The 23,963-nt window shown below is 50.8% G+C and overlaps 1 protein-coding gene and 1 long non-coding RNA gene across 11 annotated transcripts in view; one reads left to right on the forward strand and one right to left on the reverse strand.

Moving 5' to 3' along the window:
* Agap3 (ArfGAP with GTPase domain, ankyrin repeat and PH domain 3) overlaps nucleotides 1-23,963 on the reverse strand; it is a 50,420-nt gene that overhangs the window by 24,865 nt on the left and 1,592 nt on the right. For 4 of the 10 annotated variants that reach the window (NM_001398853.1, XM_006235941.5, XM_008762650.4 and 1 more), the window contains exons 2-5: nucleotides 1,362-1,420; nucleotides 1,028-1,115; nucleotides 714-799; nucleotides 494-635 (exon numbers count right to left, since the gene is read on the reverse strand). In NM_001398853.1, coding sequence (NP_001385782.1) covers nucleotides 494-635; nucleotides 714-799; nucleotides 1,028-1,115; nucleotides 1,362-1,420 — 375 coding nt within the window. Of the gene's footprint in view, nucleotides 1-493; nucleotides 636-713; nucleotides 800-1,027; nucleotides 1,116-1,361; nucleotides 1,421-2,620; nucleotides 3,757-23,963 lie in introns of those variants that run through there. The other 6 variants (XM_063286226.1, XM_017592682.3, XM_063286227.1 and 3 more) reach the window with 4 other exon arrangements.
* Nucleotides 3,959-22,197, forward strand: LOC134486542 (uncharacterized). Its single transcript, XR_010065738.1, has 2 exons — nucleotides 3,959-4,199; nucleotides 7,438-22,197. It is a non-coding gene; the product is annotated as an uncharacterized LOC134486542 (long non-coding RNA).

Here is a 23,963-nt window from a genome sequence, read left to right on the forward strand (position 1 = left end):
TGAGAAGCAACAGAGGGCTATGCACTGGTGGGCCGGCAGAGGCCCAAGTGGGACACACAGCATGGAGACCTCAGGTGCCTGGATTGTAATTCATTCTATTACTGTCTCTTTGAATGAAAACTGGCAAACCAATTACTTTAGTGAGCCCTTGCTCGTACACTGAAAACAAGTGTGGACACAACCCAGTTTGGGGGACATGTCTATAATCCCAGATTTAGGAGGCTATAAGGCAAGGTCAACTTGGGTCACAGGGAGAGACCATGTTTCAATAACAGTAACAATAATGACAACAATGAAAACTGTGGACACAATAATCATACAGAGTTTGGGAATCATCGTGAGAAAAGCAAATTGAAGACCCTGTGTTTAAAGGCCATGGAGTTAAGAGCCTGTCACTGCTAGGCAGGAAGTGGGAGCTGGGGTCTCGTGGCCTGCTTATGGAGGCTTCACTAGTCTACCACCATACCCTGCCATACAGCATGCCCTGCCTCACCCTGCGTGCCCACCAGCACCATGGGCACCTCGCTGGCATTCCGGAAGCTGCAGAGGCGCAGGAAGTAGTTGTACACTGTCTGGAAGCTGATTTCATCCTCCAGGCTGAACACAAACACCACCGCATCCACCCAGGCAGCAAACTGGGGAGATAAACAAGTCAGCACCCACTGGCCCCGATGAACTCTGACACAAGGCAGGCAAGTCAGCAGGCGCATCACCTGGAGCTCAGGGGGGCCTCCTTCATCTCGGATCAGCAGCAGGTAACTCTGGCCATCCACCACAATCTCCTTTTTAAACCGACCCCCTAGGACAGAGTAGAGGTCAGGACCAAATGCAGAGAAGGGGAACATGGAGTGTGTGTGTGTGAGCAGAAGCCCCGGGTGCCCAGAGAACATGGTGGAGGTGTGTGTGAAGAGTCCTGAGTTCCCAGGGGAGAAGGGAAGAGAATGGGCCAGGAGAGGAGCAAGAGCCCCGCACAGACACAATATGGAGGAAGAGACAACCTATGGCCAGCCCAGCCTGTGATGCTCACCTTCAGGGGATTCTTCCTGGACGTAGGTCCCTGTCAGATACCGGTGAACCAAGGCGGATTTCCCACTAGACAGGTTCCCCACTATGCCCTGCAGAAGAGGAATGGGTAAAGCAGTGGTCAGATGGCATGAGGACAACCTGAGACTCGGGCTTAAGAGGAAGGAAGGAACATGCAAGTTGAAAAGTATAGAGGGACCCAGAAAAGGCCAGGGAGAGGGAGCAAGGCCACAGAGGAAAGGGTGGAAGTCAGGAGAACCAATGTCCAGCCAGACACAAAACCTAAAGCCAGGGCCCACCCAGCCATAGGGCCTCTGGGCTCCCATGGACCCACTCACCACTTTAAGCTCCGGCACAGAGCGGCTCAGGGTCCACTCCTGGCTGTTCACAAATGAGTCTGTGAAGACAGAGTCAATCCATCAGGGCCAAAGCAGTGTCCACAGACCTGCCCTAACCTTTGCAGCTGCCACTTACAATATTCCTCTCAGTCAAGGCCAGAGGACATTACTGTCCTCTGTGGAACCTTGACTCTCACCCTAGCTCATTAGGGAACAGACAAAGATAGTCTTCAGGGCAGGGCTGTGAGTTGAGGCTCATCCTGCCTGTTGCCCCTCCTAGTCCTCCTTTTTATGGTCCACATGAGCTCACCTGGCTTGGTGCCTGGATGCCTCTCACCCAGATGAGAGGCTACTTACTCCAGCAGGTCTCAGACCAGACCCAAAATGGGCAGGGCCCTGGCAAGGGGGACCAGTCTCCTTCCTGCGAGTAGGAACAGCTCACCCTTGGCAGGGTGGGGCCACCTACCACATTCCAGAGCCAGGATGAAGAGGGAGGAGCCTCACCTGGCCCTGTTCTGTAGAGGCAGGTCCAAGGAGGCACATCTACCAGGCCCTGCCAGGCCTTTTCCCCAGCACCTCTGCAGGAGAACCAACCTCCAGGCTCCCTTTTGTTAGCCCACACTCAGCACCGCTAGCCTAGATTCAGACAGGGTCCTTGGGAAGGAAGCCTCTTGCTATTCAGTGCCCCTGACCTGATAGCCAGCATTCATCTCTTATTCCCCAGCAAGTTGTAGACAGCCTGGCCTGGGCTAGACTCCGTCTGGGCAGTACTTGCTGTCCTGCCCAGCTCCCACTCACTGGCCCAGCCCACAGATGTTTCACAGCATTATCTCATTCAAGGCCAGGATCAGTCCCTGACCTCAGCTCCAGAGGCAGCTAGGAAGAGAAGTCAGCTACCAGCTAAGAAACTCTCTAGTCTAGTGCTCCTTTCCTGAGCAGCCATATTGTACAGAAAGAAGATGTATAGAGAGCCACCGTAGAGCCACTATAGAAAGAGGATGGCACTGAAACGCAAGGATGCCATGTTAGGATGCTATGGGCAGTGCCATTGCCCGGAATCCTCTGCCACTGCCATCTCCTCTGGACACTTCCAGCGACCCTAAGCATACCAACTGGCCGGTAAGGGCGCTTGGGCCAGACCTAGCTTTTCCAGGCAACGCCCACTCGCCGGTCTCGATCAGGTAGGCTTCCGACACAAAGTGTTTTCAGCCAGACTTCAACCAGAAGCCACTACAAAGATGCACAGCGTTCCCCCTTACCGCTGTGCGCGCCCAGGAATCCTGGGGCTGGGGCTGCCCGGCGGCTCCACAGCGGCGCTGCGGGCGCGGGCTCCCTCCGGCGGAAGCGGCTGGTGAGCAGCTTCCAGAGGCTGGCGGCGGCGCGGGGGCGGCCAGGCTCCGGTGGCGGGCACGGGGTATCGGTGCCCAGCAAGTCTCGGCGACTGGGGAAGGTACCCAGGGAGCTGGCGTCGCCGTCGCTGCGGGTACGCGTGCGGGGTGGCCGGGCAAGAAGCCCGGATTCGGAGCGCCGGATCTCCTGGCCGCGGCGCAGACGGAAGCTAAAGCTCTTCCTGAGCGCGGACAGCCCGCGCCGGGGACTCTCTGCGCCGCGGCCGCTGCCACCACCACGGAACACCTGCCAGCGCTGGCTACTCCACAGCGACGCTCCTCGCAGGAAGCCCGAACTTCCCGTGCGTCCAAGCCCTGTGCCCGGCGCCTCCGTAGCCGCCAGCTCTAGACGGTTCACCTCCAGGAACGTCATGCTGGTGGGCCGCGGCCTGGATGCCCTCTCTCCAGGACCGCGGCTGCGCCAGGTAGGCGCGGGGCTGAGCTCAGGACTGGGCGGCGGTGAGCCGGGCCGTTCTGAGGGCGCAGGGCCCCGACGGCCGTGGCGCGGGCGCAAGAGGCCGAGTAGTAGGCCGCGCGCACCAGAGGGCGCCGACCCCGGAGTCCCGGAGCACACGCTCCGTGGCCGCGCAGGCTGTTCGTGCGCGGTGCACAAGGCGGCCTGCAGGGCGGCGGCGGTCCGGTCGGCCGAGGTGCTGTGCAGGTCCAGCGAGTCGCAGACGCTGAGGGCGCGGCGGCAGACGGCCGGCCGCTCCCCGCTGCAGCTTGCCCCGGGCGGCCAGCCCCGCTCCATGCTCAGGGCCCACAGGCGAAGGCCAGGCCCATGGCGAGGGACGCGGGGCTGGACCCGGGCCGGGGCCGCGGCCGGGGCGCACGGACCAACGGCCTCTAGGCACCTGGTGCGGGCCGATAGAGTCCCTCGACTCTTCCACTTGAGGCTGCAAGCCCAGACCTGGTAGGGCCTGAAGCCAGCCTAACCAGGAGAGGCAGCAAGTCTGGCCTGGAACACCCAGGAACGGCGGTGCAGGGCAGCCCCTGGGAGCCCTCAGAAAACAGGAAATTCCAGCCAGGGCTCCTCCTAAGACTGGGCAGGTAGGTGAGGAGTTGTCAGTAAGAGCAGGCCAAATAAATAACAGTCCTCAAGCACTCCCAACAAGAGACACCGTTTTTTGCAGAAAAGTGAACCATTTTCTCTTTCTCCAAGGAGGGAGGACCAAGACCAAGGATTCCAGAGCCAACCAGATTCGTTAGAAGCCCAAATTCTGCAGGAGACAAGCAAATCTTATGTCTTCTCTTAGCTTCAGACTTCTGGAGAATTTAATGAAGTAACCGTATTTCAGAGTTCCACTCTGATGTTTTTAAGGCTGAGAGGTGCTTGATGCTACAGCAGCTGCTGTTGATGACTAAGGACCCCTTTTTCCTTGGAGATAATAAAACTCAGAAGACACTGTTTTGCTTGGACGAGGCCAAAGGGCAGCAGAAAAAGCAAAAGGTAAACCAGTGCCCAGGAGAAACTCCTAAGCAGTGAGAGAATTTGTGGTACTCACCTGCCTGAGTTGACACTGCAAACTGAAACACCCCTAATTTTAGCCAGTGCCCTTCTGGCATCAGGGCTGTGGGCTGCACACAATCCCCAGATAACTCAGGTTCAGCCCAAGATGTGGCAAAAGCTCCATCTATGACTGATCCTGTACTGCCTTCATCACTCCTGACCCAGACATCAGCTTCCATCAGGCGCAGAAGACAACCACTGATACCAGGAACAGATTTGCTAGAAACCAGTTTAGGTTAGTGCTTGAGTGTCCCTGGAAACCCCAGGTTGCCTCCGCCCAGCCAGCCCAACTCCATGTCCCTTTGAGCTTCAGAATCCCACAGTCTGGGTGAGAACTAGCAGACTGAAGGAGTAGCCTGAGGGGCTACTTCCTGAGGGGCTGGGGTTAAGGGGAATGCCTGGGACGCAGGGCCCCTCCAATCAAGGTGCTCCCAGAAAGGAGAGCTGGAAACTTTCAAGTCCTGGGCTGGATCTCTCGGGCATGCCCTCTCGTGGGACTAGTTATTAAGAGTGGAGATGATGGCTGCTTCCCTGCTCCTTGTAGCAGAGGTAATAGGCAGCTCCATGAAGGAGCCTTTCCCAGGCTCTCAGGAAGGCCCAGGGACAGACAAAAGCCCAGCACTCTTTTTTCTTTTCTTTTTTTTTTTTTTAAATTTGTTTATTATTTATAAGTACACTGTAGCTGTCTTCCACACACCAGAAGAGGGCATCAGATCCATTACAGATGGTTGTGAGCCACTGTGGTTGCTGGGATTTGAGCTCAGGTCCTCTGGAAGAGCAGCCAGTGCTCTTAACCTCTGAGCCGGCTCTCCAGCCCATAACTCACAATTTCTAATGTAAGTTATCCATCATTCTTGAGCTACACCTTAACACTGCCAAGTTGGAGCTAGGGAGATGGTTCAGTGGTTAAGAGCACTAAATGTTCCTCCAAAGAACCAGGGTTCAGTTCTTACTACCCACATGATAGCTTGCAATGGTCTGTGACTCCAAGATTTGACACCCTCACACACGCAGACAATGTACATAAAAATAAATTACAAAAATAAAAAACAAAACCTGCTAGATCTGTGAGGGGTATTTTCTTGATTCACCTCTTGGCAATCCCTGGTCAGATGATTCTGAGAGCTACAGAAGGGTGGGCTGACAGAGGGGTCCAGACTGTAACAAGGACATGCCCACAGAATCAACTGAACAGGGCTCCCTCCCAGGGGCTCCCACAGACTGAAGCACCAAACCAACCCTGTATGTGCATGCCTGGCTGGTCTTCTGCATATGTTACAGCTGTGTAGCCTGGTGTTCTTGTGGGACTCCCAACAGTGGAGTGTGTGTGTGTGTGGGGGGGGGGGATCTCGGACTCATTTGCCTGCTCTTGAGAGCCTCTTCCTCCTCCTGGGTTGCCTCATTTAGCCTTGACATGAGGGTTTGCGAATGGTCTTGTAACTTGTTAGCCTTTGTTTGGTTGATATCCCTGGGAGGTCTGCTCTGGTTTTTGAGTGAATCTGGATGAGAACGGATATGAGGGGAGGAACTGGAAGGAGTGGAGGGTGGGGAAACTGAGTTAGGAATGTGTGAGAGAACTAAAAAAAAGTGGGTTGGGCAAGCCACAGAAGCAGACCAGTAATTAGCATATGCCCTGCTTTACTTTCTGCCCTGACTTCCTTTGATGATGGATTGTGATGTGAAGTATAAGCAAAGTAAGACTCCTTTCCAGGTTGGTTATGGTCATGATATTTATTCCAGCAACAGAAAGGCTAACTAGAACAGTTCCCTGCCTTCATCTATCTGTCCTGTCTATCCCACCCATAGGAACTATTTATTCTCCCACAAAAGAATAGGACGGCCCATTACAGCCTCATGCACTCACAATGAAAATGCAAGCACAGAACAGTAGCTAAGAAGCCAGTGTTTGAGGACTGAAGGGGGTGGAGGACAAGGTGCCCAATGGGTTGCTTCAGGAGTGGGTAGGATGGCACTAGTTGTGTATGCAGCCATACACCTGCCCTGAATGCTCTTGACAACCACACTGTCCCACACAGCCATCACCTACAAAGAGCAAGGAGGTTGTCCTTGAAAGCTCTGTGCTGGACTGTTGTAGAGGGTCAGAACCCCACAGACCCGGCCTCTCTCAGAGCAGCTGGGGTTTTTTTTTTTGTTTTTGTTTTTGGTTCTTTTTTTTTTTTTTTTTTGGAGCTGAGGACCGAACCCAGGGCCTTGCGCTTCCTAGGCAAGCGCTCTACCACTGAGCTAAATCCCCAACCCCCAGAGCAGCTGTTTTTTAAGTGCCAGGCTGCATCTGTCCTACAGAGGTTGCATGTATGGCTCTTTGAAAATTTCTGAAGGATTAGTGATGAATCCTGCAGAGGTGTAGGAACAGAGAACTCTTTAGGCAGAAAGAGAATGACCCCGTGAGCAGGGCTGAGACACACCTGGGAAAGAACACTGACTCCTTAGCAGAGGGGAAGGGCAGCTCTGCGTAACTCCCACAGGCATCCACCTGGTCTCAGTAACCTAGTCCTGCTACTGATGCACTGATAATCACAAATGAGTGTCACAACCCACTTCATCTGCAAGAAATGGTGGCTGTCACTCTCCGAAGGACCAGCTTTTGCCTGGAGATCAAAGTTATGCAGCTAGCTTTCCCAGGAATGGCTGAGGCATTAGGTGTCTTCAGGTGTGAGCTCTCTCTGGCCACAAGGTGGCAGCAGAGCGTCTCCTGCACCAGGCATGCCCGCACCAGGGCCCTTGGGCTGGTCACACTTGGTGTCTGTTCCACTACCATGCCAATCCTGACTGTTCTATCATCTTTCTCTCCAAACGGGTTCCTCTGCTCAGTAAGCACCTTTGGCACTGCAGCAACTTCCTAATGGTGTCCTTACCCCATCTGCTAACTCACTGACACCTGTATTCATGCCCACAAAGGTGTGCAACCTGCTAAAACCATGACCTTGTCACTGTCAACGGAGCCCTGCAGTCCCTGACACTGTATCTGTCCATGTCTCTGTGCCCCTGACCCTGGGGCTTGATGTCACCTACTCCACCCTCCCTCTACTGAACTATACAGTATCTACCCATCCCTTGTCCTTTTGGTCACTTGGAACTCAGTGGAACTGTCCCTCCCTTCAGTGATCCAACTCTCTCCACTCTGAGATGCCTTCCTCACCTGCATCCTGCTTCCCAGGGGACCTCACTAGAGTTCCGGCAACACATGAAGTATGCACCAGAGCTCTTCCTGAAGGAGACAGTTCCTGGTGGGGACAGCCGGCTGAGACGTAAGACAGTGCCATAATCCACATAACCCAAAGAAGAGCACAACTTGGCTCAAACTCACCCTCCAGCAGCAGTGGATTAGTGCTACCAACTTGGCAGGACCCAAAACCACCCAGGAACCCAGCTTCTGAGCACTTCTGTGAAGAGGCCTCTAGGTGGAGTTGCTGGAAAGACACACCCTAAATGTGAGTGGTGCCATTCGACAGGCTGGATCCCAGAGGAAGAGTGGAGCCAGCTGTCTCTGCTCTTGCTTCCTGACTTCAGATGCAACGTGACCCACCAGCCGCCCCACATCCTGCCGCTTGCCTCCCTACTTCAATTGACAGCACAGCCAAACGGTCCTGAACTTCCTCTTTGGTCATAGGAACACAGAAAGCAGATAATACAGACATGACTGTTGTGTGAGTACCTGCCCTCATGGCAAGTTTGCTGACGGCAGATATGGTGTGTAAGACAGAGAAAGCCGGGCTGGAGAGATGGCTCAGTGGTTAAGAGCACTGACTGCTCTTCCAGAGGTCCTGAGTTCAATTCCCAGCAACCACATGGTGGCTCACAACCATCTGTAATGGGATCTGATGCCCTCTTCTGGTGTGTCTGAAGACAGCTACAGTATACTTATATAAAATAAATGAATAAATCTTTAAAAAAAAAAAAGACAGAGAAAGCCCCTCTTCCCAGCTCAAACTGTCACAGAACCATGGTCGCATCCTGGAGCCTGGTGAGCAGCAGGTGAGCAGTGACCAGTGCAACCCCGCTGGGTAAGAAAGGGTGGTATAAACATGAGTGATTAAAACCAGGGCCATATGCCCAATAGGCTAGGTAGAAACTCAGGTCAAGGGCTACAATTCACATGTGCCAGGACAGCCGAGCCAGGCTGGTCCCCTCTACCTTCCAAGCTTGGGGCCCTGGAGATTTGAGGCCCTGAATGTAGGTCTAAGACATAACATGTGAAAACAGCAGTGTTGTGTTTGTACTTAAGACTGCAGTGGGGTGGGCACCTGACCTGACAATGTCCTTATAAAAACAGGGACATTTGGTCTAACTATGTAGAGAAATGCTAATATAAGTCTTCACAGTGGAGCTAGAGGTGTGAGTCAGTGTTTGTCCAGTATGCACAAGGCCTGAGACTGGTCCCCAGCACAGCACAACCCAGCCATTTAAGGCACACCTGTCATCCCAGTACTCAGAAGGCAGAAGATCAAGACCATTCTCAGCTACATAATGAGTGGAGGCCAGCCTGGGCCACATAAGACCCTGTCTTTAAAACCTAGAGACACAAGAAGATGGCCATCTATAAACATAAGTCAAGGAGAAGCCTGTGGCAGATGTGTTCCTAGTACCTTCAGAAGCAGGGTGGTCCTGCTGGCACCTTGATCTCATCAGACTTTTGCATTCCTAAAATAAGACGATAAATTGATATCTGGCTCATGGTAATTTGTTATGATTCGCTGCCCAAGGAAAGTACAAAAGGACCCTATAGAAAAGCTCTGAGTTGGGGTAGTTTTGGGAGGCTCCCAGGCCCCTGCAGCCTGGCACGACTTCAGCTCAGAAGCTGCAGCCTAGTCTTTTGGAGGTGGTAACTATGATGCTCTGAGAGGGAAGTGAATTGTCTAAGGTTGCACAGCCTGTAGGTGCTAGAGCCCAGAACAGGCCCAGGACTTCAGATTCCATGGTCAAGCCTCGGGCTTCCGAGAGCGCGCGCGCGCGCGCGCGCGCGCACACACACACACACACACACACACACACACACACACACACACACACTTCTACATGTACTTCCACAAACGTGCATGCTCACACTGTAGCAGACTGACTTGCTGGTTCCTCTATCCCAAACCCTTCTGATCCTGAAGGGAGTGACTTTGCAGCAGCAACTCTCACCTATTGCTTTCTCTCATGTGTTTTTTAAAATGGTCTCTTCCTTCAGAAGACTGAAGCCAGCCAGACATGGGCTCCTGTTATAATCCTAACCTGGAGGGTCCTAGGCTGAGGCAGGACTGCCATGACTGTCTTTAAAAAGGACGGAAGTTTCATGATTAAAATTCTGCTCCACTTAGCTGCATGTGTTTCTGTTTCTCTCTTTTCGCCGTCTGGCAATAGTATTAAACCCAGAGCATGGTTCTCAAACAGTGGGCCACAGCTCTTCTGGGAGTCAAACGAACCTTCTATATGGTGCCCTATAAGACCATCAGAAAACACAATTACATTATTATTCAGAAAAGTAGCAAAATTACAGTTATGAAGTAGCAATGAAAATAATTCTTTTTTTTTTTTAATCTTTTTCCCCCCCCCGGAGCTGAGGACTGAACCCAGGGCCTGCTCTATCACTGAGCTAAATCCCCAACCCCTGAAAATAATTCTTATGGTTGGGGGTCACCATACCACAAGGCTGCAGCATCAGGAAGGTTGAGAACACTGACCCAGGGCCTCATGCATCCTGGGCAAAGGCTTTATCGCCTAACTGTCAGTTTCTCAATGGGTTCTAAACCCTTCCATTTATCATCTCTTCATTTTGTTCATAATTTTTGAGACAGGGTAACAAGTCCCAAGCCAGCCATGGCTATATTATTAAAGACCCTGTCTCAAATAGTGGAGGGTTTGCAGGTGAAGCTAGAGTTCAGTCAGCAGACCATTTGTCTAGGTGCACAAAAAAGACCTGGGTTCAACCCTTAGCACCCCATACCATAAACCCTCATGATGGCATATACTTAAAATCCTAACACTTGAGAGGCAGGAGGATCAGTTCAAGGTCATTCCCAGCTACACAGATATTATGGGACTCATTCAGTCATCCACCAGAAAGGTAGCATGGACCCTTGCTATAGGTGCACACAGACACACACACACATATACATGCACACACCATAGAACTTTGCAGCTCTGCTGTGTGGACAGGGCATCTGGTGGCTCTATCTCCCTGGATGTGTGCTGCTCTGATTGGAGAACATCTTTTCATGGTGACTGACTACATGAGTTTCTTGTTCACGTCTCTCTCATCCTATTCTTTGCTTGCCTTTCTCTTGGGTTTTTCAAACCTGTTTCTTAACACCTCGTAGAAGCTCTCTGCAAGAGGGAGCATGTTAGCTGCTTATCCAGTACATGTACACTGTGTGATGAGAGACGTAATTATACTGACAGACTTGTAACGGATTAGAACATATGAACATGCCACCAGCCATCCGCCAGACGGGAGTGGTATTTGTTGAGGGAAGGGAGTTTGTTGAGGGAAGCAGTCTATCCACTGACACCCAGAAAGACTACAGACACAAGGAAGGATCATCGAGGCACACTAATACCATGGGGTAAGGACTGTATATACCTTATTTCCAGGGTATGGACATAACCCTCTACAACCTACCTTAGCAACACAGGACAGGGGATGAGCTCTAGGTAGCTACTACCTACCTCACTGTCTCGAATACTCTGCCATGATGATCAGATAGCCTAAGGCACTTTTTTTTTTTTTAAAAAAAAAAAAACCTCTACACTTCAGTTTCTCCACTTACAAAATGGAGTTAATAATAGCTTGGGAAAATGATCTAAAGCTCACACTGCTAGGAGAATGGCAGGTGTGACGGGTAATGTTAGGACTACCCCAAGTGCCAGACCAAAGTCCCTTTCTCATTGCTGTTCTGCACGGTAGTGATGGTCCTGACGGCCCAGCTCAGAACCCTGCAGCCCTCATCAGCCACAGCAAGAGCTGTCAATCTTGTGACATCTGCAGCATGAACACTGAGGCACTGGGGTGAGGGCGGCACGTTTATGTGGATTTAAACACATCATGGCAGCAATTCTCACAATCACATCACATTCTAGTGAAACTGTCTGTCGGGGCTTGTCAAGGCTGCAGCCACCAGCAACATCTACTGAACCACCCTGCCTTAGGGCCAACAGGGCCCAGCACCCATTCCCGGCCCTAACCCTGTGCCCTTGGGATTCTGAAAGCACAGTGTTTCTTGATGGCAGTTCACCATCACACTACACATATGCCCACCTCCTGCTTACAGCAGTAGCGAGCGCTCACGCTCACGCTCACAGTTCCAACATGGGGGCCCAGTCCAGTCCTTGCATTCTAGCCTGCCCCAGAAACAGACTGTATTATTGGTCAAGTTCGGGGCACCTTGAAAGAAAAGGCTGTGGTACTGTTGTCCCATGTTTGGACTTTACCCCTGTCAGCCCTGTTTCCCCTACGGTCTCCTCCTCCTGGACTATACCAGACCACCCCAGTTTCCTGGGCAGAAAGGGATGGGGCAGTCAAACAGAGTATCCAGGAAGTGATTCTCTGCCAAGCTCCCTGAGATGCTGGCCCCATTCTCCTGGATTTGGCCCTATTCTAGGCCCTACTATGAGGAAGAGGTCAACTCTTCTCCCCATCCTACCCCAAACACCATCAAAGTCTACTGCTTAACAAGGCCCATGAGATGTCCCCATTAGCAGGCCACAATATTTCAAAGGAGATCTCACAGCTCAGAGAAAGGAAGATGCCAGCACATACTTGAGATGGCCCCGTCTGTTCTCAGAGTTCTGAGGGTGCATGTGTAGCCAGGACTGGAGTCTGGGCCTGGTCTCTACCCCTCTTCCCTGGACTGATGGCTCTTGTGATTTCCGAGCCCATTCTGAGTTCCCTACTTATATCTTTCCCTAGCCACTGGTCCTGCTTAAGAGGGACCACAGTTCCTGGGCTAGTCCAAAACTCATGAGTGGCCAGTCCTGTGGGTGCTCACCTTTAATTCCAGCACTTGGGACGCAGGGGCAGACAGATCTCTGATTTCTGAGGCCAGCCTGGTCTACACAGTGAGTTCCAAGACAGCCAGGGCTATGTAGAAATCTTGTTCTCGGGCTGGAGAGATGGCTCAGTGGTTAAGAGCACTGGCTGCTCTTCCAGAGGTCCTGAGTTCAATTCCCAGCAACCACATGGTGGCTCACAGCCATCTGTAATGGGATCTGATGCCCTCTTCTGGTGAGTCTGAGGACAGCTACAGTGTACTTATATACATAAAATAAATAAATCTTAAAAAAAAAAACCTTGTCTCAAACAAAACAAAACCCACCACAACAGTTAGCACTCTCACCACAGAGAGGGCATGAGTCAGAAGACCTGCTGCTTCTGCAGAGCACACAGGCCATAGTCAATGGCCTGCCTCTCTGCCTCAGCCCATACAGAAGATGATGCACAGGCCCTTGACCTGGTAGCTGGACAAACTCATGCTCACTGCCCTGGCTGCGACTGGCCTGGGAGCCCTCTCCACTACTCCAGAGCAGTCCTGGCCCGTGACCTAGGAGGCCTCTCCTCCACTGTGCCCCAGGAGCGGGTTCGGGAGGCTCAGGCTCCTCTGACCTAATGTGGAATCATGAAGGGTCCTTGGAGAAAGCTTCACATCACGCAGAGGACAGGAGGGGAAGCTGGGCGTGGCTGGGCAGTTCTGCCATAGGCACAGGGCTCAGGCTCCATCAGGAAGTAGAAGTCAAACAGACACAAGGACATAGTACATGCCAGCTAGGATCAGCAACAGCTGCTCCAGGTCACTAGAATTAGAGTGGGGAAGGTTACTACTGTATTTGAGGAGAGAGGGGATAAAGTGAGCAGAGTGAACCCAGCCTGGTAAGGGGCTGCCAGAAGGAGCCAAATTGTGGGACCCACAGCAAGCAAGGCGTGCTAAGACAATGTGCTAATACGAGTGAGGGGCTGGATGAGAAAACTGATGGTTGACTTGGAGGTGGAGCACTGATGCTGGACAGCCAGGCTCATTCTAACAGTGTGCAAGGACTGCCTGCTGCCACTCGGGAGAACTCCTCCCACACATAGAAGGGCAGTGGCCTGTCTGTCCTCCACGGGTTAGGGGCTCAAGTCCTACACAGAAGTAGATGCACCTAGAATCTTCTGACCTGCTAGGTCTAGCAGGAAGCCGGCTCTAGACTCTGGGCCAGATACACTGAGGACCTGAGTGTGTTAAACAGGCTCAGGACCGCATCTCCCCTAACAGTGACAGACAAAGATGGTGAGAATAAGTTCTTAACCAGACAATCACTTCAAACCTCGTCAACGTGGGCTGAAGGAGGCATGGGGTATCATGTCGAGTGTCATACATGGCCTGGGATAACAGGGTCCAACTCACCCATAGGCCCATTAGTTCCTGGGTTCCAACATGGGGACAAGAGGAGTCCCCTGCAGCATCTGTATTTACTGCTGCAGTACTCTGAGACACTCGGTTCCCTGGTTCAGTACCCTGTCCTTTATTACGGAGGCTGGGGAGAACAAGACATACTTCTAGGCTTTCAAAAGATATATAGGGTTGAACAAAAATGGTGTGGAGGGGTGTAGTGACATGGCTCAAGAGAGGTAAAGATGTTTGCAACCAAGCAGGATGACCTGAATTAAATAAATCCACAGTACACATGATGAAACAAAGAACTGACCCAAAGTTGTTCTCTTATTTCTGCATGGGCACATACGTGTGTATACACACGCACACACAAATACATACATGCAAAAAAAACCCTACTAGGCATATGTAATGCTTTTAAGTGGATGTATTTGCCATTCGTCACCTTGGTGGGTGCTCAGCAGATAAATATGAATTAGCTAGGGCGTGGTAGCACCTGCCTGTTACTGCGAGCCCTGGCCACATTGAGGCAGGACGGCCGTGGGCTGCGTGGTTGAGACCATCAGTGAGGGTCAATGGTACAGGAGGGAGATCCTGTGTTGTCCTCCCAACATAAAAGCGCAAACATGCGGAGCTAGAGAAACAGTTACTGGCTCTAAGAGCATGCGCTGCTCCTGTAGAAGACCTGGCTTTAGTTCCTGGTCTCTCTCCCATGGAGCAGCTCACGACTTCCTGTGATTCCAGGGAGCTCAACGCCCATTTCTGGCCCCCACAAACACTTGCACACCGATGCACATCATTTATGTATACTTAAGCCTACACACAGATATCCACAATAAAAGTAAGATAAACCTTTAAAGTGAAAAGAGAAGCAGAAGCTAACCAGATGACTAAAGGAAGACGGAGATCTATAGAAAAGGCACATTTATGTCTGCATTCTAAACTCAAGGTCGGTGCTGAGACGTATATTGAAGCTCCGACATGCTCACATGCTCATGTTTTCAACTTTCACAGCCAAGCAGAATACTCTACCTTATAGTTTACAAGGTCAACAGCACAGTGGTTTGAATGAGAAATGTTCCCAACTGGTGGTGCTGTTTGGGAAGGTATAGGAGGTGTCACTGGGGTGGGCTCTGACATCATCCAGCCTCTTCTCTGTACCCTCTCTGCTCTGTGCCTGGGTTTGAAGAGCTCCCAGCTTCCTGCTGCCATGCCTTCTCTCCATGACAGACTTGTATCCTCTGAATAAGCCCAAATAACCTGTTCCATGTATAAGTTATACTGGGCATGATGTTCTATCATAGAAGTAGAAAAGTAACTCAGACATATTGTTTTCAGGCTGGAGAGATGGCTCAGTGGGTAAGAGCACTGACTGCTCTTCCAGAGGTCCTGAGTTCAGTTCCCAGCAACCACATGGTGGCTCACAACCCTCTGTAATAGGATCTGATGTCCTCTTCTGGTGTGTCTGAAGACAGCTACAGTATACTCATGTATGTAAAGTAAATAAATATTAAATAGCAAAAAAGACATATTGTTTTCTTGTACCATGAAAATCAGCCACATTATCTACTGGGCACTCAGGCCTAGGGATGTAGCTCCTTAGGTAGAAAACATTTTTAGCATGCACACAGTCTTGGTTCAAGCTAGGGAGCTACACATAAAGAAAGCATGGTGGTATACATCTGTGATCTCAGTACTTCGGAGGTAGAGGCAGGAAGATCAGTCTGAGGATAGCCTCAGAGGCCTTATTGACATTACTGATTAAAGAGGCTTCCATCTAGAGGTAAAACCAGAAAAAGCAAGTGCTGCAGACACACAAAAGAGAGCCCAGAGCTCAGATGCACAAATGTCACAGCTACATCAGATTCAAAAGCAAGAGGTAGGGCTCGTGGTACCCCACCTGTGGCAAGAAGGGGAGCTAGGGAAAGAAAAGGGAACACTGTCTAACAAAACACCAGGCGCACCACTGTGGTCAGGATCAGGGCCTCAGCCACGTCAGGGGCCAGCCCTGTCAGCCCTGCGTCAAGCACAATGGACCAATGAGCTGACGAAAACAGTGCAGGGCAGAGGGGCTGACTCTCAAACACAGAAACAGTTAAGAAAAATCAATACTAAGAGAGATTAAACTTATTTTAAGCCTGAACAGACCTGGAGTGACGAACCAAAGGAACCTGCACAAAGGACGGAATTAAATCAAAAGAGAATAAATGACACTGTGTGTGTGTGCGTGCGTATACATATGCGTGCTGTGGTATGCCAGGACTCTATTCGATAAACAAGTGTTCTACCCTCAGCCCAACAAAACTTTAATGATTCTTACTACTAAAGTCAATCAAGTAGCAAAACAAAAAGCCATAATCAAAGAAACACAGGTGCAAAGAGGGGAAGCTATTCAATCTTTTTCTTTTAGGGTTTTTCCCCCTCATCTGTCAGGGAAATGGGCAGGGAAAAGGCTACCTCAGCCCTGGGAGTCAGAACGGTGGCGGAGGCCCTAAAATGTGCAAACTCTGTATCTTACCATCTTCATGTGGGAAATCGGGCAAAGGAAATGATCAGACAAACTCACAACTAGGTAATAAACAGTGTGCCCTTCCCGGAGAGGATGCGCACAGCTGTCTGGAATAATGCCTACCATCAACATGGGCTGGCTATGTACCAGGCGCCAGCCTAGCTCACGTATGATCCTGTTGTACTCAGCACACCAACACTAAGACAAGTCAAATGCGTAAACTGAGGCACAGAAGCTCTCTTCCCCCACAGGCTGTTCCACTGAGGAGGTCCCAGTAGGCTCTAAAGTGAAACATCTTAGAAGCCACAAGACTCTAAGCTTTGTACTCAGCACAGAGTCCTTCTCAGTCCCAGACCTGGTAGCTGGGCCCCTGTCCCAAGAGCCATGCCTGAAATGGTTCTAAATACTGTAACTGTACATCTGTTAGGTGGACACAACTGAAATGACCCTGGAAGACAGGCACAGAGCCATGGAGTGAATGGCCTAAACTGGAGAGCTGGGCAGAAGGAGTGTGGAGACAAGAACTCCCTGCCTAAGGGGCTGCCAATTAACAAATGATTCTTGCTATAGTATCTGAACCTCTGGTTCTTCTCCCACTGCAGCATCTGCCACAAAACAAAACAAAAGCCAAGCATGCAAGCTAAAGTAAGGTGGCCAGAGAGATGTTCAGTGATTAAGGGCGCTTGTTGCAGACAGAGGCCTGGGGTTCAGTTCCTAGAACCCACATACCAGCTCATAACTGTCTGTAACTCCAGTTCCTCTGGCAGCAGGCATGCACACTGCACATTCACCCATGCAGGCAAAACGCTCCTACATATAAATAGGCATGTTCTTTAAAGTATAACGCCAACATGTTGCACATCTATAATCCCCACACTTGGGAAGGGAAAAGTGGGAGAAACAGAAGTTCAGAGTCATCCCCCATCACATAGCGGGTTCCAGGCCAGCAGGACCACTGTGAGTCTCAAAGAAACACAGCATAAGGCTCTGAATTCCATCTCTAGCATCCACATAGAAAGGCTGAGCACGGTGCATGTGCTGGTAATCACAGCACTGGACAGACAGACATAGACAGGGGAGCCCTGGGACTTGCTGGCCAGCCAGTTTAGTTGAATCGTGAGGCCAGTTTCAGTGACAGACTCCATCTCAAAAACCTGTCAGAGATCAACTGAGGAAGGCATTCAGTGCTGACACCCTTACTCCATGAGCACACACATGAGCACAGACCCACAAAACCAAGCCAAAACATTCTGTCCTTGCTGTGAACACCAGTGGTACAAAAACCCACCAAAAATCCACAGAGGGGAAAGAGCAGAAAAGGAAGCAGGGAAGATTCTCCTGACAGTAACTTCAGGTAGGAAGAGGGGCAGGCACGGTTAAACTTCCTTTGTTATATGAATTGGGTATAACAAACATACACTTTCAACACATAAACGTGTATTAAATGAGATTTTTAAAAAGACTTTTGTGTATGCGATTACTTTACATGGGTGCTGGACAGTTATTCTGTGAATAACCTAAAGTCATCTAAGGATAAGGAACCTCAGTTGATAAAATGTCCCCATCAGACTGGCTGGGGTAAGCATGTGGCACTTGCTTTTTGATTCAGTGCACTGTAGGTGGTTCCACCCCTGGGCCGATGGCTCTGGGAGGTATAAGGAAGGTAGTTGAGGCCGCGGTGGCAGTAGGAGTGGCGGTGGCAGTGGCGGCCCACACCTTTGATTCCAGAAGAGGCAGGCAGATCTCTTAAGTTTGAGGCCAGTTTGGTCTACAGAGCAAGTTTCAGGGCAGCCAGGGCTACACAGAAAAACCCTGTCATGAAAACAAAAGCAGGTGGCAGGTGGGGTGGGGAAAGGAAAGGCAGATGAACTGGAGGGAGGCAGAGGACAGTCCACTCTCCGAGATCTCTGCGTCAGCTCCTACTTCCAGATTCCTTAGTAACTGCTCTTACCTCAGTTCCAGATGGGCTATAAGCTGCACAATGAAATAAACCCTTTCCTCCCCAAGTGGCTTTTGGTTGTGGTGTTTATCAGAGCGACAGAAACCTAACAGGAACAGCCTGCATGCACATATGTGTGCCACGTGCATGTCTGATGCCTCCAGAGGGTTCCAGATCATAGATCCCAGAACAGTGGCTCCTCTACAGGAGAACGAAGTGCTCTGAACTACTGAGCCATTCCCTTAGCCCTTCAAACGAGGCTTATTACTTACTTTGAGACAGGGCTGGCTGAACTCCCCACACACTTACAGCCTTAACTTTGGTTTGTTTCTCAACTAGTTTATAACTTAATCACACATTTATTCTATTCTAAGTTCTACTATGTGATTGGTAACCTCTCCTCAGTTTCATGTTACTGTCCTTCAGCATGGGGCAAGTCTCCCTTGCCTGACTCTTCAGCAGAATCAATCAATCAGTCATCATCATCATCCTCAGTCTCTCCTTCCCTCGATCCTTCTTTCTCCCTCTCTCTCTCCTGGAACTCCCACCTCCTATTTCTTGCCTCAACTCATTGGTCACAGACGTTTTTATTGACAGGCGATGCTTCCATACAGTTCACAAGAAATCTACCTGCCTCTGCCTTCCACATGCTGGAGTTAAAGGTGTGCACCATTATGGTGGCTCAAATAAGAGTTTTTAAATAGTTTTGTTTATTTTACTTACTATTTTATGTGCATTAGAGTTTTGTCTGCATGTATGTCTGTGTGAGGGTGTCAAAGCCCCTGGAATAGGAGTGACAGGCAGTTGAACTGCCATGTGGTTGCTGGGAACTGAACTTGAGTCCTCTGGAGGAGCAGTCAGTGCTCTAACTCTGAGCCATCTCTGCAGCCCTCACATGAGTTGTTTTTTTTTTTTAAGAACACACTCTTCATGTATGCTACTGTCCATGCACTCTGCTGAGTGGAAGTGATACCCTCAAATGCTATGCTTCAGATGGAGAATCAAGAAACCAGATTCCTTGATCCACCAGGGAAGAGGAGGCCTGAGCCACTGTACACTATGATCTACAAGTTTAAACTCCAGGGCAGTTTGAATCTCAAACACTTTCTTCCCTTGGAGTCATCTATGTGGATACCATGTGCCCACCTGACCAAACCATGCAATTAAGGAACAGGAACACCAGCAAAAGTCCTGGCTCTGTGGCTCACAGTAGGGCCTCAGGGGGGGCTACTCTAAGTCCCAGGCCATCTATGTACTAAATGAAAGGACACTGGGGAAAACCGTGCGGGGTGTGGGTGTGGGGGGTGGGGGGCTCTGCAACTCGGAGGAAGTCTTTGTCTTGCCTTCAGGACAGTACTGAAGACCAGGGGGCATGGAGAGCTGGCAGACAACACAGCTGCCCCATCTGCCTGCTCACCTTCCTGTCCTACCCACCCCAGGGCAAATCCTCAGGATTAAACTAACTTCAGAGAATGTGGCAATACACGCTGATGTTCATTCAGGTGATGAGCAGGAAGGCATCTGTCTCCTCGAGAACTCATCTTCCCAGAGCACCTCTGCACCTGGGCCGACATGACGTGTGCTAACAGCTGGCCAAGGGCTCACAGGCACATGTCGAGGGGCCCACTCTCAGGCAGGTCAGTCCATATTCTTGCCTGCATCCTCTCGGGCCACCTATGTCCTACAGAAGGAAGCACCAACTCCCACGGTTTCTTGAGACTTAGAAGACGGAGATGAGTTACTATAGGAGAGCATTAAAAATGCCTTTCCCAACTAACAGATGCCCACAACTGGACAGCGTGCAGAGCTTTGGATCACTCGGTTCTTTTTTTTTTTTAAAGATTTGTTTATGTATGTGAGTACACTGTAGCTGTCCTCAGACACATTAGAAGAGAGCATAAGATCTCATTACACATGGTTGTGACCCATTATGTGGTTGCTGGAATTGAGCTCACGGCCTCTGGAAGAGCAGTCCGTGCTCTTAACCACTGAGCCATCTCTCCAGCCCAGATCACTCAGTTTCTAAATGGGATGTCTGTATCAAGGCTCTTCCTGGGCTGACTGTATGAGACAGAGGCCATGGCTGTGTCCGAGAGAACAGTGTCTGCCTTCCGGATGCACACATGGACTCAGAGGCCGGGAGAACACACCCATGACCTGCACAGGCTCCAAGCATATGTGGTCCCAGTGCTGAAAGGAAGTGGATGCAGGCTCCCACCCCTAAGAAACCACCTACAGTTATTCCCCAGCAGAAGAAAAGTCCATTCTCTCCAGAAGAGTGGTGTGAACCGCATACTTCAGGGCATGCCCCACACCCAGGAGGAGTCGGCCAGCACAAACTCAAGGCTATCTGTGTAGGTGTTTCGCCTCATTTTGTTTTCTTCGGAAGTTTTTCTTATTGATCTTTTACTTGTGTATTTTAGTTTCTGTTTCTGTAGAGGCTTGTGAGTTTGTTCCTTTATGTTTTAGAGGCAAGAAAAAGAACATAAAGGTGAGTGGGGAGGGAGGCGGGGAGGACCTGGGAGAAATGGGAAGGGGGGTAAAACATGCCCAAAATATACTGTATGAAAATTAATTCAATTAAACAAACTTCGCTCCTTCACCCATTAACTGTCCCCTATGAACACAGAGACTCACTTGCTATATACTCTGAATGTCACATGTATGTTTTCAGACCACCCCTAACGCAGTCCTGTCCCCTGTGGGTGGGAAGCCCTCCAACCAGCTCACGCAGCTCACGCTTGAGAAGTGACACAGGTGGCACTTAGGGGCAGTCTGCTTCCCTGATGAGGGAGGTCAAACAGGCATTGACTCTAGAGCCAATGGTGTGAAGGAGGTTTTCCCGAGGTCATATTCTGAAAGCATGGTCCTTTCTAACCCCAAAGCAGGTCTCCCAGTTTTGCCCTGGTTTCAGAAAAGCCAGTTTCATTACTGTCACTCTGGGTGCCCTTGATACCTCCTGCCCACTGAGCCACCCCCAAAGGGTGGCTGGGCCGGCCCTTACTGTGTCTCTTCTCCCTCCCTCCCCTTTGTTCTCCAGTGTTCTGAGGTCCTAGATGCAACTGGGCCACCTATAGGAGTTAAAGAGATAAATTGGGAACAAATACACTTTTCACTGCCTACCAGCACCCCACATGGGTATCCTTTCTCAGAATTCCTAGAACCCTTGTGTGAAAAGTCCTACATAAGCAGCCATGCTCCCAATAGGCCCTCCCCACTGAAATAGCTAACTGTGGGAACCAGAGTCACAGATGTAGATTCCAACCTATTCCTGACCTACAAGTTAGGCCAGCCACTGGGAAAAGCCTAGCTTGGGCACTGCACAAAACAGCAGACCCTGTGGCAAGAATCCTAGCCAGGGTGGAGACTACCCTAAACAATCAGCAAAGTCAGGAGCTCGGGCTGGCGCTTCCATGTCCTTTCCTTATGGTGAGAGAAATCTGAGCAAGGGGGAAATACAGTCATAGCATTAACCCCAGGCTGGCCAGGCAAAGACTGTGGCTGAACCCTTTCCTGCTGCCCCCCTTGGCTTTCCCAAAATACCTGGCCCCTTTTGGCCTGAACCAAACAGGAAGAAGCCTGGATCTCTTCCTTCCAGTACCTTTGGGATATCCCTTAACCCACAGGCTGGGTAGGAAGGCGGGCGGAATGGGAACTGCATGAATAAGGCTGAGAACAATCCACAGAGAGCAGGAATGCTCAAAGGAACTTCTCCCTCTTTCAGGAAACACAAACCCCAGGGAAAAACAAAGGGGCTTCATGCAGCGGACAAAGCTGGGTTCCTGCATACACAATAGCCATGTGGCACGCACACATAGACACTTTCAGGCCCACAACCCAAACCGGAAACTGAGCTGGCCCCGTTGCTGCCCCATCCCCCTACAGACATACACCTGGTCGGCATTACACAGTGGGACCCCTAGAGCTGCTCCTCCCAACACGTTCTCTGGGCTTCTGGATGGGCCAGGCCTACCCTGAGTCTTCCTTCCCCACTCACCGCCATCAACCGAAACCCTAGTGTCCCTGCATTCTTCTTTCTAGGATGCAGCTTCAGCTGCAACCAGGAGACTCACTTTTCCTTGGGAAGGAGAGAGGCTGGGTTCACACTGGTCCCTCCCATTTCTGAGGGTCAGTTTCCCACTGGTGAGGCTGAGTGACTCAGAGGTCCTGCACGTATCTATCCTCCAGGCCCTGGTAGTGTTTCTTTCATTCCCTGGGGCTAAGTGCTGAACAGGTGTTCTCCCTAGAGTAGGATAGGAATTTCAGTGTTTTAAACTGTTCTGGCAGTCGCCTTCTGATAAAACAGAGTAAGCCCTTCTTCACAAGAGAGTAACTGGGGTTGACTGAAGGAAGGTGAAATGTTAGCTCTTAGAGAAGGAAGCTCGGCCCCTTGAAGCACAGGCTCCTGGCAACTCTGTAGGCCAAACAGAAAGACCAAGATGCTGCTATCGCTTTCTGTGGGCAAGGTGGGAACACCACCTTGCAGAACAGATCAACATGGTTAGGCAGATGAAGAATCCGACTGCAGGAAGCACGCAGGGCTGAACACTGAGAAGGAGTCTGGTTGCTTAGGTTTAACCTTACTTTTTATTTTATTTTTTCTTTTTAGCCTGCTGCCTACAGTGGAAAACTTGGGTTGACAGAAGTGTGAAAGCCAGTTGTGGTGGGGGGAAAAAAAATGAGTTCCCAGGAAAGGCCTGGAAGGGGAAGGTGAAAGAAGGGGCTTGGAGATTTTCCCAGGCAGAAGGGACAGGGACGGGGTGGGGGCAGCAGAGCTGAGGGCTGTTCGTGTATGGGGAACAGCTGGGTCAGTCTTGTGACAATGATCATCAGGGCCTAGGATTTCATGAGGGTGACACAAAGCTTCCAGGCGAGGCAGATGGACAGTGGGGTACTTCCAAACCTCAGTGGGGAAGCTGGTCTGGGGGAGGGCTCAAAACCAAGACAAGTACTTCCTGGGACCATGACTTACACAGAAGATGCCCCATCTGGTATGTGAGTAGGGATGATTTAGGTCACTAATAACACTAATAAACAGAAATTAGGTGTGGAGCCTGCTCAGCCTGTCTTCTCCCTACCCTTGAAAGTCATACACACACACACACACACACACACACACACACACACACACACACACACACACCTCCCCCCTCCCTCTCTCACTGGTGGCAATCCAGTAAGTTGTTTCATCCTCCCAGAAAGGCAGGGAATCACCTTGGGAGTTGAAAACTTCATACTTCCTCAGGGACAGGGAAGCTCAGAGAACAGTCTCTTCTGGCCTCACCCTCTCTGAACCTAACAAAAAACAAAACAAACCCCCCTCGTCTCTTCTGAAGACCCGGGCTCACCCAAATGCTACCTCCCAATCTCCAGCCACAGCAGTGACTCCAAGCCTTTTACTCAAATCCATGTTAATGAGTTTCTTCTGTCACCTAATTAGTTCACAGTGAACTCTGCCTTGAAAGGAAAGAGAGGAAAACAGGCTGGGAAGAGATCAAAAGGAAGACAGCTGGGATGTTACAACAAAAGGGCCCAGAGCTAATAAAGGTGGAGGGGGCTCTACTCACAAAAGATCTGGGTACCTCAAAAAGCAAAACAGGGTTGTTCAGGTACAGAGGGCCCCAGAGCCCCACACAAGATGGGAACGGGACCTAAATTGAAGGGCTCAAAACGTGGGCATGCCCTTCCCAACTCCATGTCAGCAGCAACTGGCCTTGGCTCTCCCTGCATTGCCACTAAGGCACAACTCACCACCTGCTGGTGGGCGTCCCCCTTCCAGCAGAGTTGGAAAAGGAAGCAGATGGACCAGGGCGAGGCCCATCTGTCCAAGCTTGCTAGAAGGTCAACACTGCCACTGGGGTGCCTGTTGCTACTGCCAGCCAGCC

Source organism: Rattus norvegicus, chromosome 4 (assembly GCF_036323735.1).
Source record: "Rattus norvegicus strain BN/NHsdMcwi chromosome 4, GRCr8, whole genome shotgun sequence".
NCBI lineage: Eukaryota > Metazoa > Chordata > Mammalia > Rodentia > Muridae > Rattus > Rattus norvegicus.